Here is a 15,195-nt window from a genome sequence, read left to right as displayed (position 1 = left end):
TGTGTTCATGTCTGGAATAATAATTGGGGGATATCTGGGGAGGGGTTAGAATTTTTTTGTAATTGATGTGTTGTTTTCTGACAGTTGTTTTTCTTGAGAGAAAGCCATTGGTTTTGCACTGTGCTTTGTATTTAGTTTGATCATTTCCCCTGCTGTTTCCTAGAGGTTTAAAGCTTTCAGTTTTCTCCTGTATGCCCATACCCCCAACCAATTGTGAATCCCTTTCCATATGAAATCTCAGGTTTCATCTCTCATTAATGCACCCACCCTCAACAAAACATTTCTTAAGAGTTTCCAGAGCTCTCTACTCAATGAGAGCTTTATTTTCTACACTGTGTTGCTAGACACATAAATTCCTCATGGGATTTGACTACGGCTGCACATATAACAGTTTTTAAAACATTATTAATCATAGACTGGAATAGGCAGTGACACAAAACTGATGTAATAAGTACACAAGAGAAAATCTATCTTAACAGGGTGCATGATTTATTTATTTGCTCATTTTCTGTATTCTTTAAATAATTAATCCTGAAATCCACTTTATAAAAATTGTTCTATATCTACAATAATAATGCTTAGGCCTGAACACAGTTTCTTCTAAAGCAAGTCTGGGATGCTATACAAAAGGTTGTTCCCATTTTCAGATCTAAAATGCATAGGTCACAAATGAAATCAAGGTATTATCCTACAATATAGAGTCAGCACTGTCATAGCAATGGATACTCTGATCCAGCTAAGTATATTGGAATGTGCAACCAAGCTTTCATGCACATATCCCTTGCAAAACCCATGGTTGAAACTGTGGCTATAAGGAAGATGCACATAAGGGTGTATGTTCTTGGTGTAACTTCAGGGGAGGATGTCTATTAATACTACATTGCTTTGAAGGGATGCAGATTTCCATTTGCCTTCAACATGCAAGTCCCCATCCACCATCTCATACTAATAGTTTAACATTACCAGTTTCTTTACAAGCAACAAGACATGTATCAAGGCCACTGTCCATTGAAAACAGAAACAACCCAGATAAGGAAGATACAGTTTGAGTGATTATTAAACAAAGTTTTTGGAATTCTTAAACTCACATGGTTGGGCTTTTATATATGCAGAAAAATAGTTTCAAATATGAATAGTGCAAGTTCTGGTTATAGGTCCCATTCTGGTCTTTGCGATTTCCTGTTTTAATTAAGCTCCAAAATCATACGGTTGCTTTGAGCAACCTCTCTAGTAATAGCAGGAACAAGACAGCAAATCACAAAGCCTCACAGAGAGATATAGGATTTTTTCTCCAAAAGAAAGCAAAGGATTGGACTAACACCTGCAAAAAGCATGCAAAGGGATGCGATTATAAGACGTTTCATACAACTCTGAGGGAGAGCTACCCTTGCCTTTGCCAAGAGCAACAAGGGAGGAGGAGCCAATAGGGTTGTCATTGCTGGGTTGGGGGACTCCTGGAGATTTGGGGTGTAAAGTGAGCTCAACATGGATATGATGTCATAGAATTAGTCACAAAATTCATTCCTATCCCTACTTAGAATCTGTGAACTGTGGAACTAGTGCCAAGTAAGTGCCAATAATATACCTAGTTCGGTACAAGGTGCTGGTTATTACCTTTAAAGCCCTATATGGCCTAGGACCTGCCTACCTTAGGGACCGTCTCTCCCCGTATGTTCCCCAGAGAGTACTGAGATTGAGTTCTCAAAATTTCTTCACAATCCCCGGGCCAAAGGAGGCCCGTCTGAAGTCAACTAGGGACAGGGCTTTTTCGATCACAGCCCCTTGTTTGTGGAACCAGCTGCCAGAAGAGGTGAGGGGCCTGTGGAACCCTGGGCAGTTCCGCAGGGCCTGTAAGATAGTCCTCTTCCTGTTGGCATACAACTGACCAGCATCTTAATATTTTAAGGAAGACTGTGGGATAGCACACTGATGAATTGCATTTATTTTATTGTGTAAATTATTAATGTATTTTAATTCTTAATTTTATTGTTAGATTTTTATGTTGTGAGCCGCCCTGAGCCTGCTTCGGTGGGGTAGGGCGGGATATAAATCGAAATAAATAAATAAACAAACAAACAAACTTGGGCACTAGTTTATTTAGGTTTTGTGAGTCTCTTGGGGGCGGGGGACAAAACTTGGACCCCATAAATCCAATCCTCACCATGCTTGGAGGGCAGGTAGAAGAGAGACAGTTGGAGATCCCCTGTGAGTATGGTGTTTCTAGAACATGAAGGGGCTGCTCTACCATCTCACAAACTGGCAAAGGATTTGTGATGATTCATGGTTCACAAATGAGGCATGTCACAAACCACACCTCATGTTCTTGGTTTGTGCTCATCCTTAATCCTGAGCCATGTCAGCCTGATATGGACCTAACCTGCAAAGATGTGGAATCTGGAGTTCTCCCAGAATCACAGAACTTGAGACTACAGGGATCAGTTCCTCTGGAGAGAGTACATTTATACCTCAAAACTGCAGAAATGAAAATTGGGAGAGGTGTAATAGAAAGAGGTCATATCCAACTTTAAAATATCAGTCCACAGAGCAGGTGACAGCTACTTCAAACTGTTGTTCTTTTGTGTCAAGTCAGTCTCTACAAAAGAGAAAAAATACATAAATCTTACATTAGAAAGCAATATATACAAATCAGAGGGTAAAGATTTTATTCTTTCAGGGGGATTTTATTGTTGAATTAAAAGTTACTATTCTCCAACCAAAGAACTTCAGCAAGAGAATCCAGTGTGAAAGTGCTGAATCAGGATTTATCAAAAAGTTTAATATTTGTCCCCTAGGTCTGAAGCACTGTTTGGGATTTCTCACTTACTATAAGTGCTGATATCATATCCATATTTTTAAAGTACCCATTGGCTGCCCATCTGGAATTAAGAACATCCACTCAATCTCCCCCACTTTACCACCTTTTAAAACACCACACTGTTGTAGTTGTTTTGTTTTTTTATTAAAGCATGGAAGGCCACCCTACCACAATGGAACCCATCAGCATACAGCATGGGGGGGGGGGCGGAGTTGGTGCAAGCTTGAACTGTAGCTGGAAAGTTCTCACTAAGCTATATGGTCAATCCTAAAGACAGGCTAGAGTTAGAAGAGTCCAAGAAAGGTACCCACTGTGATAGTACTTTCTCATATTTTGGACATGATCTGTAGCACTTTAACCAAATAGGTGGCTCATACTGACTTAGCCCTTAATCTTCCTCTGTCCTAAAAAGTGAGGCTAGGGTTACAACATAAAACTAGATGGATGAGCCTCATCTTCTTGGAACTCTGGCCTTTAAAATGAAGCCCATTTGCAGGAAGGGTGGGATATAAATCTAAATACACATAGCATATGTTCTCAGTGGTGCCCCATAATCAAGTGGCCTTGGGGAAAATGCATCATTTTGGCCTAATCAGTAAAAGGGGTGCTAACATCTTGAAAGGGGGTATTGCTTTCCAGGAGAAAAGGTTCTGTGCTTGTGACTTAATGGGCTGAGGGCAATGCTGGCTAGCAGGTTCTTCCATTGAAAGGCTATCAATGCCAACAGTAGCACTGCCTTAATAGTACCCCATAAAATTCAGACTTGACGGGTGTCACAAGCAGAGGGAACAAGGTATATAACACCATAATGTTTAATATGGTAATACAAAAAGGCAGCTGCTTGAGTTTGAATGAAATCAGATCAGGGATGGATAACGATAACATTCTGTGCTATCGGTATTTTCAGTTAAAGAATTACATAACAATAGATATAAGGAATGGGACCTTGAAGAATGCTGTGACAAACTTCAAAATAACTATTATGAGCAATAAATCAACAAAAGGAATATTATAAAAAAAATGCCCTGCTTTAATAGACCTACAATGCCAACTGGGAAATAACTTCAAGAGAAAATGGGGAAAAATGACTGGGAAGGTAATAAAAGAGGATATATGGAGTCGCATTTTCACTATGGATTCAGCAGCATCTCCTTGTATCAGTTTCAAGGAAAGCCATTATAAGGTTATGTATAACTGACATCTTACATCATATTGGTTAAATAACATTTCTAAAAATGGTTAGGACCAAAGTTGGTATTGTGATCATCCAGCAGCTGGTTTTATCCTGAGTATAAAAAAGTCTTGTAAAAAAACATTATTCAAGCAAGTTCACAATTAATTACAATAACTATTTTTGTCCTGTAGACATTTTAATGGAATACACTGTTTGCAACTAATGCATTGGACTACAATCCAGTAAATAAAAGCCACTTAATATTAATTTGGAATTTTGTAATTACAGCAAAAATGTGGTCTGTTTCCAAATAGTGAACAATGGTAAACTAATCAATTAGGGAAAGGTTAGCTAAGATTTGGAAAATTTGGGGGACTAGGTAAAATTAATAGAATGTACAATTGCAATGAAGTTGTGGTGGGAACCTTTGCTAGATCTTGCCATTGATTTAACTACCACAAGTAGCAGTGTAACCTTTATGTATAGAAATTTATGTCTTGAATTGGTTTAGTATTTTCTTTTAAAACTCTATGTGTTTATAGTTCACTGATTTCATTCTTTTAGCTAGTGCACTCTGAAACAGTTATATGATTAAAATTAATTCTAAAAGCTTAAAATCAAGAGGTTAGATAAAAGATACCTTTAGCTGACACCAGACTTCTTCCTGTGTGAACATTTCACAGTATGAGAGCCAGTTTGGTGTAGTGGTTAAGCGCGTGGACTCTTATCTGGGAGAACCGGGTTTGATTCCCCACTCCTCCACTTGAAGCTGCTGGAATGGCCTTGGGTTAATTGTAGCTCTGGCAGAGGTTATCCTTGAAAGGGCAGCTGCTGTGAGAGTCATCTCAGTCCCACCCACCTCACAGGGTGTCTGTTGTGGGAAGAGAAAATATAGGAGATTGTAAGCTGCTCTGAGTCTCTGATTCAGGGAGAAGGGCGGGGTATAAATCTGCAATTTTTCTTCTTCTTCTTCTTCTATGAATGAAAGAGGGTTGATCCATTTTATATAATATTAACATAGTGATACCTGCAAAATACATTACAATTTTCTTGTTCTGATTTGTCCAGAGGATTGGGTCATGGAGCCTTCGGGGAGGTGTATGAAGGTCAAGTGGTTGGAATCCCCAGTGACCCCAGTCCATTGCAAGTAGCTGTCAAAGTAAGTGAAAAATGAGATAATTCCCCACTCCTCCACTTGCACCTGCTAGCATGGCCTTGGGTCAGCCACAGCTCTGGCAGAGGTTGTCCTTGAAAGGGCAGCTGCTGTGAGAGCCCTCTCCAGCCCCACCCACCTCACAGGGTGTCTGTTGTGGGGGAGGAAGGTAAAGGAGATTGTGAGCCGCTCTGAGACTCTTCAGAGTGGAGGGCGGGATATAAATCCAATTTCTTCTTCTTCTTTCAGAAACACAAGATTTCCGCAACAAAGCTTCAATTCATCAAAAATATCTCAGTTTGATGGTTAATATAATCAGTTGTCCAATTGTTCAAACATCATAGTCCAGTAATTATATAAACACTGGCCCAACAACAGGCTACCAGCTTACGCCAGTTTCAGAAACCACCTTTCCTTAGAATTGTATAGTTCAACAGGACAACTCTAACATGATCATTACAAAAATCAGAATGTGAGCAAACCGCTGGGATAAAAACTGCATCGTACATAGATCCAGATGGGCAGTTGTGTTGGTCTGAAGCAGTAGAACAAAGCAGGAGTCAAGTAGTATCTTTAAGACCAACAAAGTTTTATTCAATACAAAGAAAATTATTATGATACACTATTCTAAAAGAGAAATACATTGGAATTCTGTGGATATATAGCTATACCTGGTGAAAGTGGGTTTAGTATATGTAATGAGATTAAAAAAACAATATTCCTGTTCAGTCATGTTACATACATATAAACATCATTCTAATTTGCCATTAGAAAAAAATAATACATTAGAATATAGTGGAAGATGGGTTAGTATATGTAATGAGATAAACAGCCAACATCCCTTATTTGAGTACGTCAATACAAAAAACATTATTCTGATATACTATTCTAAAAGTGAAATACATTGGAATACTGTGGACTTTCACCAAGCTATACTTGGTGAAAATGGGTTTAGTATATGTAATGAGATAAAAAACCAATATCCCTGTTCAGTCCTGAGGAGGTTTTTGTTCCAAGTTTCATAATAATTTGTTATTCAGCAGTTTCCCTCTCCATTCTGTTCTTGAAGTTCCTTTGCAGCAAAACAGCAATGTATTTCTCTTTTAGAATAGTGTATCATAATAATGTTCTTTATTTTGACATACTCAAATAGATCTTCCACTATATTTTAATGTATTCTTTTTTCTAATGGCAAACTAGAATTATGTTTATATGTGTGTTACATACGAGTATGTGTGTTATATGAGTAACCTATGCCCTAATTTAAACCCAGAGACTGAACAACAAACACATTACAACAGACTCTCATTTATTGCACTTCACTTCAAGATAACTAATGGGTTTAGTACATGGACATCAATCTGCTTTATATTAACTTTTGTTGTTGTTTCAGCCCAGTTAACATTAACTAACAAACACCAGACCCCAATTTATGATTCTTTTAATCTGCTAAAAAACATTTCCATGACTCTGCATACTAACACAGTCCACTTTCTCTATATTTAGGACTGCTTGCCATTCCATATTGTCTGATGAAGTGCGCTTAGAGTACACAAAAGCTTACATTCTGAATAAAATTTCGTTGGTCTTAAAGGTGATACTTGACTCCTGCTTTGTTCTACTGCATCATACATACTTACTGTTAACCATCAAGATGGTATAGCAGGCAGAAACCATGAATAAAAGTTGCTTTTCTTAGTATGGAGATGAAGTGGAAGAAAAATGTTTGTCCTCCTGATTTCCACTAAGAACGGTGGCCATTCTGGTCTAAGAAACTGTAGAGGATTCGTGTGAGCCTTCAGCAAATTCTTGTAGATCCATGAAAGCATGCTCATGTCTGTCTCTTGATTCTTTTCCAGACTTTGCCAGAGGTTTGTTCTGAGCAAGATGAGTTGGATTTCCTCATGGAAGCTCTTATAATCAGGTTTGTTGATTTCAGTTAATTAGAGCCTTTCCATCTCATGACATGTCCAACAGAATGAAAAGCCATGGGTAGCTATTTTGCACCTGCTTATATGTAGATTAGATGATTTTGATAATAATATTGAGAATGTACATGGTAATAAATAATTCATTGAAGCAGATGAAAGCTTTTGCAGGACTGGAAATATGCATATGACTAGGGTTGTGATCAAACCAAAAATATACCCAAAGAAACACCTTAATGGTATTTTTAGGTATAATTTGGCTCCCAAAATATATCCAAGTTTTCTTAGGGAAACCCCACCCCCACCCCCCAAAAAATCCCAGATATATCCAGGAATTACTGGCAGATCCGAAAACAGATTCTTGTCAGCAGAGCAGGAGCAAATTCCTCTCAGTGGTTTGTCAGGCTTCTACTGCAGTCCCTTTAAACTTTAAGGATCAGGATTGGCTGTTCCAGGGAGGAGTAGACCATTCCTGCTGGCTTGGCTTTGGGCTGGCTTCTTCTACAGTTCAGTTGAAATCAGGCTTCATGAGAAGCGGGTCCCAGCCAGGATCTATGTGCCTTGGGAAGCAATCTCTCCAAGACATGCAGATCTTGGGTTTTGCTCTTTCTGCAGCATTGCTTAAACTGTACTGCAGGAGGAGCTGTACCAGCCAGGATCTGCTTGCCTCAGAGAGCAATCTCACTGAGACGCACAGATTCTGCATCTGGCTCCTTCTGCAGCGTGGTTTATGGTTTTATAATTTGTATTGGTTTTAGCTACAAAAAGAAGAGGCACAAGCATAGATACATTAAAGAGGGGAAGGGGTGGATACAAAGTGGGAAAAATAGAAACAAAGGAAAATGCAAATATGTCAATTACAATTCTACCTCCAAATGAAATACCCAATTCTTTCCACCTGCAATTATGAAGTTCTCCCCTTATGTTTTACAATCTTTATCTTTCATTATAGATTTTTTACTAAACTATTACTTAAAATACAAGTCTAAACAATTCTTCTTCAGCACATATAAGTATAAAAGAGTCAGAGCAGTCTCAACACAGAAATGGCTGGCTAAGCTTAACCATTTGAAAGTACAGACTAACTTGTTAGTTTAACAATATCGTCATTAAAATAAGCATATGAAACAAATATCTTTATCCTTCTAACTAACTTAATTCAAGCAGAAAGAGAAAAAAAAACAGATTTAAAATGTCATCGAACATAGGGAGAAAGAAAAATAACAAGCTAAAGATAAAACATAATAGTTTCTGTCTCAGTATAAACAATTTCTCCAAACAAACATAATAAGAGCAGATCTACCAGATTACAAAATAATTGTGCTATCTGCCTTAACAATTGATCCAAATTATTTATTTATATAACATTTTTGCAAAACTTTTCAATCTTTAAAATCTCACTTGACCTTTTAAAATTGCATATCAACTCTTATTAAAAATTCCATATTTAATTACCCACAGAGGGAACAACAGTTCAAAGACCCTTCTTCCTGTAAGATTTCCACGTCTTGATTTTTTGCTGCTTAATTCAACCATATTGAAAATACAGACAAGCTTGTTAGTTTAACAATATCGTCATTAAAATGAGCATAAGAAACAAATATCTTTATCTGTTAAGAGTGAATCTACCAGATTACAAGATAATTATGTTATCTGCCTTCTAAAAAAATTAATCCAAGTTAACTATTTATTTACATAAAATTCTTTTCAAAACTTTTCAATCCTTTAGCTCTTATATCCATATTACTCTAGGAGAAACAACTTAATATAACCCCAAAATCTCACTTAGCATTTTAAGATCGCATGTAAGTTCTTATTGAGAGTTCCATATCCGACTACCCACATAGAGAGAGACAATTCAAAGACCCTTCTTCCTGAAAAGTTACCACATCTTGATTTTTTGGCTGAGATGCACCTTCTCTCTCCTTAATGCAGTCATCCCTCTCGGTAAAAGTAGGAAGGATTCCATGCCATTTGTTCCTCTCGAAAAAACTTCAATCAGTCTCGATTTTAACTGCGCCATAAGGTTCCATTTTGGTTTTCTTTTGCTCTCTAAGCAAGTTCAACACTGGGGCGGCCAGCGCTGAACTTGCTGAGCATGCCGGAAAGCCGGTGTAGGAAGTGCCAGCCTCAGCGCTGCTTTTCCCAGTGATCGGCAGGGGTGAGGATGCCTTGAAAGAGCCCCAGGATCCCACTCTATACTGTTTAGCCAGGTTGGTGAGTGAGTGGGTGAGTGGGAGGGAGGAGGAAATGCCACACGGAGGGGGGCAGGGCCACCAGAGTGGCTGGGAGATTGGGGCTGCCAGAAAAGTGGCGGTGGAGAGACCGAGGGCTGGGGAAAGGAGGGGCCATAAAGGTTCAAGGGGGGTTGGGTTGGGGGCTGTGCCCCCCCACCTGTGGCTATGGACCTGATCTGGGATTTTTCAGAAATAAAAAAAATTCAGGTCCAATTAGGGTTGCCAAGTCCAATTAAAGAAAAATCTGGGGACTTTGGGGGCGGAGCCAGGAGACTTTGGGAGTGGAGCCAGGAGACATTGGGGGTGGAGCCAAGAACAAGGATGTGAGAAGCATAATTGAACTCCAAGGGAGTTCTGGCCATCACATTTAAAGGGACAGCACACCTTTTAAAATGCCTTTCTTCCATAGGAAATAATGAAGGATAGGGGCACCATCTTTTGGGGCTCATAGAATTGGACCCTCTGGTCCAATTGTTTTGAAACTTGGGGGGTATTTTGGGGAGAGGCACTAAATGCTATACTAAAAATTTGGTGCCTCTACCTCAAAAAATAGACCCCCCCCAGAGCCCCCAATACCCACGGATGAATTTCCTATTATTCCCTATGGGAATCGTTCTCCATAGGGAATAATAGAGTGCCCAGTAGACATTTCTCTCCCCCCCCCCACGCTTTCTAAAGGGGGGAGGGCCTCCAAACCAGGGAATCCCCTGCCCCCTCCCTCTTTCACACACACAAATACTTACCAGATCTTCTTCCGGAGAACTCTTGCTGTGAAAACGAAAGCAAAAGAAAGGGAGGGGCCGTTCTCCCAAGCCCTTCCTGCTTCCTGCCCAGCCTTAAAGGGGCATACATTTTACAAACGGCTCAGGAGCTCTATAATAACATGAAGCCTACAGGTATGTTCTCCCCCCCCTCCACCCCCCACCCCCCGCTTCCCAATTTTTGAAGAGTGGGAGATGAGGTTGCGAACCCAGGGGTCTCCCGCCAGAGCGGGAGGTTTGGGAAGCCTAGGTCCAAAAGTCCCTAATCAAAAATTGTACACTCCTACATATTACCGCCTTCACATGTCATTACAGCCAGCTCCAGGACTGGCAGTCTATCAAAAAACAGGCTTCAGAATTGCAGTTCCTTCATGTATAGACTTCCCAATCCAAGACTTTTCAGTCCCTCAGTAATCTCCTCCAACCAGACCCCTAAGTAATCTCCAAGTGACCTGGATAGACAACGTATACCATCAAGGTGAAATCTGTCAGACAAGTATGTGTCTTTTGAACTGAACACTGTTTCTTCATCTCTTTTCTAGCAAATTCAACCATCAGAATATTGTGCGCTGCATTGGGGTTAGTTTGCAAGCGCTGCCACGCTTTATTCTGCTGGAGCTCATGGCTGGAGGAGACTTGAAATCTTTTCTAAGAGAAACACGACCTAGACCGGTAAAGGGAAAGTAATAATTTAATGCTTTTTTCTTTTACCTTGCTTTTGCAGATCTCATTTGTGGTTAAACATAGCCTCGTTTTCTTTGCTATCTTTTAGTTGCTTGTTTAAACAAAAAAGAAAAGGCATCTTTTCTGTGCATTTTTCTGTAGCTCTGTTGCATTTCATTTTAAAAAGAGATTATTAGCAACATTATCACAGAGACCTTTGACACTGATCTGATTCTACACTGATGGAATGACAGAGTGATCAGACAAACATTTCACCATGCAGCCTGCACAAGGATTTGCTGGGTCATAGAATTAAAGGGTAATCTACATTAAGAGTGACTGCTGTCCCAAAGCATGTTGCATGACTGCATGATATTTCAGTTGTCATGTTGGCCTACAACAGGCCTCATTTTGGGCAGGAGTTCACAGGAGTGGAGCTCCAAAATTTCTAAATTTTATTGTGCTCTTTCTTTCCTACCCCCCACCCCCCAAAAAAGTTGCTTCTGGGTTCCATTCAAACCCCTTGTGAGAATTTTGCTGAACTTAAGATTTGACAAACTTTCTAATACTTTCCCCCACAAAAAAAGGGGAAAATATCCCAAACATATAAAGCAGGCAGATGGAAATCTTCTTCATGCCACCATGGCCACAAAGGAGAAAGTAACTTTAAAAGTATGATGGGAGTAAGGTTTTATTAAGACACTTATAAATCAGGAAGCATTTTAAGGTAGATTCTGTGCTGATATAATTTAGTATATCTTCCAGCGATGTCAGGGGTGTGTGGCATATGCAAAGGAGTTATGCTAATGAGCTCCAGCACCTCTTTTTCTACAAAATGACCCCTGGCCCAGAGAGTAAAAAACACCATTAATCTCTTGGATTGGTTCTAATGCTGGAATTTCAAAACACATACTTTCTTCCAACATAAGGAAACATTATTGCATACAACTGACTGTACCCAGGGCCAGCCCTAGACGATCAAGCACCCTAGGCAAGGCTAACTTCTGGCACACACCCCTCCCGCGCTGATAACCAGTTTTCAAAAACAGATGAATTGAGGGGAAAATGAAAAGCAGAAAATTTGAAATTGCTTCCTGACCTGGATAGCCCAGGTCACTGAGTCACGTGGAGAGCACCCAATTCATCACCCCCCAGAAGGCCGGCATCCTAGGCAGTTGCCTAGCTTGCCTAGTGGCAGAGTCGGCCCTGACTGTCTTGTCTGGTTTGGTGGCCTTGCCACAGTATCGCTCTGGCTTTGAGGGTAGGGTGACAATCCCTGTGGTGCTTCAGAGAGGTACTGGTGTCGTAAGAAGGAAGTGTTTGCATGGGACACCAAGAAGGCAGGATTTGTTCTGGGATACTGATAGTGCCATTTTATATAACATCTTCATTTAAAATTGCATTTTAAAATTACTATCAAATTACTGACAAGCTGCTACTATGTAATAAAAAACCTATATGGCTTTTTATTCTGTCATGCAGAAAATTTAAAGTCACTACTCAGTAGAAGCCACATGTCTGAACAAATCCTGTGTGTGTTGGACTCGGTTGGATCTCACTTTTGACAAACTGAAAACAAATACATATTTGCAAGAAAAAACTTTTTTGTGACACTAGAGATAAGATGACAAAATAACAGAGATAAGACAAAATAACACAGTTCCCCCTAAAAGCAAAATGACATTGGAACAGAGAACATTAGAGCCATCCTGATGGATCAAACCTAGGCTACTAACATCTGTTTTCAACAGAGGCCACCCAGTTTTTACTGAGAAGCCCAATGACAGGAAAGAAAGACAACAGCTGATATTAAAAAATAATAAAGTCAAAAAACACCAGAATAACAATAACACTTTTACACAATATAGTGTATATGCAACCTACATATATCAAAATACATGCATAGCAATAGTCATCATTAGTAACTTATGAACCACTCCTGATACTGAATTCACAAACGCTCATAATACATACAGAAAGAGCAAGTAATATGCATTGATCCAAGTTGTTAAATGTTGTTCTGAGGCTCCAGGATAAAACACTGAGAGAAAAAGGCTGACGAAGATCTGAAACCGTGAGGAATCCTGGTCTGTGGTCCCTTACTCTCTCGCAGACAAGCTGTGCTGGAGATTTGAGAACTCCACCCAAGTTACTAACAGCAGGAGAACAGCAGGAAGGCAATTGCCTCTGAGGAACTGTACCTTATTATCTTCATACAGCAGACAGTGTGGGGGAGTGAAAAGAATTCTTTTTCCAGCTGCATTTGTATTATGAGCATTTGTGAATTTAGTATCAGGAATGGTTCATAAGTTACTAATGATGACTATTGCTATGCACGTATTTTGATAAATGTAGGTTGCATATACACTATATTGTGTAAAAGTGTTATTGTTATTCTGGTGTTTTTTTACTTTATTATTCACTTACGTTGGAACCTGTTGATATTTACCGGTATTAAAAAATATGCTGCCCCAAATATGGGAGGTTTCATTCAGTTATCATGGCTAATAGCCATTAATAGATTTAAAACCATCCATAACGGTGGCTATCACTTCTCGGGGCATAAAGTTTTGTGTTAATTATGTATTGTTTGAGGGATATTTGCTTTTGTCTGTCCTACATCTTTGGCCCACAATGCTGAATTTTAATATTTATATGACATACATAGTTGCATAGGAGCCACATATGGCTCTTCTGAGCATTGTTTCTCTTTGTGGCACCTGCCCGTACTTCAAGAAAGCAGGTAATGCCATTGCTAGGTTGGACTTGTGTTTGGCAGGTGGTTCCCACCTTAGAAGAGCTGCCAGAAGAACAGATAAACCATAAACCTCTCTGAGTTGCAAGCTTCATGCCAGGGATGGAAGTAAATGCAGCTCTTTTGACTGATAGTAATTACGAATATGGGGTAGGAAGGTGACATTGTATAGCCTAATCTCATCAGATTTCAGAAGCTAAGCAGGATCAGTACATATGGGAAACTTCCAAGAAGGACTCTGAAGATGAAGGCAGTGGCAAACCACCTGAGTTTCACAATTGTCTTGAAAGCCTCTTGCAGGGGTTGCCCTAAGTTAGTCATGACTTATGGCACTTATGTATGTGCATAATTGCAAATGTTGCTTTTCATGAGTCACAGAGTGGGGACTGCTGTACTATGGTATGCTATGGAACAGGAAGAGAGAACAAGGCTCCTTCTATCAGCCTGCCTGGTCAACTGTTTCCTGGTCCCTTCTTTCTCAGAATAAAAAACCAACCATTCTGCAGGAAATATAGCATGACCTCCTTTCTGGTGGCTAGTTTTCACCAGTTTGTGTTTGTTAGCCACCTTGAGCTTTTCTCTTGAAAAAGGAAGGTAGGATGTAAATATAATAACTAAATCTGAGAGAGTCACTGTAATCTATTAAGCAGAATATTTGATACTGGCAGATTGGGGGAGGGGGTAATTTCATTTTAAAAAACTCTCAACTTTGCTATACCACAATCCTGGACATATTTAAGCAGAAGTAAGTAATGTATATTTAAACAGAACCTACTTCCTTGTAGGTCTGCTTAAGACTGCAGTCTCAGCTGTCTCTTCTTAGCAAAACAAAATGAAATGGAATTGAATCAATACAAGACTGAATGTGTCTATGTTTGATGAAAGATATGTATTTTAAATTATTGTTTTCAGTGCTGGAAGAAAAGTAGAACTACCTGTTCTTTGTTTTGTATGCAATGAGACATGAGGCTACTCGGAGTGAGTTTGCATAAACAAGATGTGTAATTATCTTTCTGTGGTTGATTACGTGGGTTAGTGAACAGATGTGCTGATTTTGTTCTTAAAATGTGCATTCTTTGTAAAAGGATAACAGGGCACTTAGTTACAGCTATTGCTGGCCACAAAATAGTGGTGCATTAGCTCTTACACCTAGTGACACCCCAGTTAACAGTTACACCTAGTGACAGAATACAGAATTAGACATTCTGAACTTCAGATAACTGTACAATCAGTAGATCAAGAATTAGCACTCTTAAGACTAGTCAGAAGAGCCCCATGGTGCAGGGTGGTAAAGCTGCAGTACTGCAGTTCAAGCTCTCTGCTCATGATCTGAGTTTGATCTGGGTGGAAGCTGGGTTCAGGGAGCCGGCTCAAGGTTGACTCAGCCGTCCATCCTTCCGAGGTCAGTAAAATGAGTACCCAACTTGCTGGGGGGAAAGTGTAGATGACTGGGGAAAGTGATGACAAGCCACTCTGTGAAAAAGTCTGCCATGAAACCGTCATGATGAGACATCACCCCAGAGTCAGAAATGACTGGTGCTTGCACAGGGGACTACCTTTACAAGACTAGTCAGAGAAAGAAAAATCTCAAAAAACCTTACTTTTTTGAAATAATAATCTATTAGGGTGAGATACATCCTACTAATGATGACTAAATAAACTATATGTTTATAAACTATGTTGTAAGCCGCCCTGAGTCCGCTTGCGGA

The 15,195-nt window shown here is 39.6% G+C and overlaps 1 protein-coding gene across 2 annotated transcripts in view; it reads left to right on the top strand.

The window, feature by feature from the left end:
* ALK (ALK receptor tyrosine kinase) overlaps window positions 1–15,195 on the top strand; it is a 908,221-nt gene that overhangs the window by 873,514 nt on the left and 19,512 nt on the right. For both annotated transcript variants that reach the window (XM_060245392.1, XM_060245400.1), the window contains 3 exons: window positions 5,058–5,148; window positions 7,002–7,066; window positions 10,611–10,740. In XM_060245392.1, the coding sequence (XP_060101375.1) occupies window positions 5,058–5,148; window positions 7,002–7,066; window positions 10,611–10,740 (286 nt within the window). The remainder of the gene's footprint in view (window positions 1–5,057; window positions 5,149–7,001; window positions 7,067–10,610; window positions 10,741–15,195) is intronic.

This window comes from Heteronotia binoei, chromosome 1, assembly GCF_032191835.1.
Source record: "Heteronotia binoei isolate CCM8104 ecotype False Entrance Well chromosome 1, APGP_CSIRO_Hbin_v1, whole genome shotgun sequence".
Classification (NCBI taxonomy): Eukaryota; Metazoa; Chordata; class Lepidosauria; order Squamata; family Gekkonidae; genus Heteronotia; species Heteronotia binoei.
The sequence above is the reverse complement of the archived record's forward strand: the minus strand, read 5'-3'. Positions and strand labels throughout refer to the sequence as shown.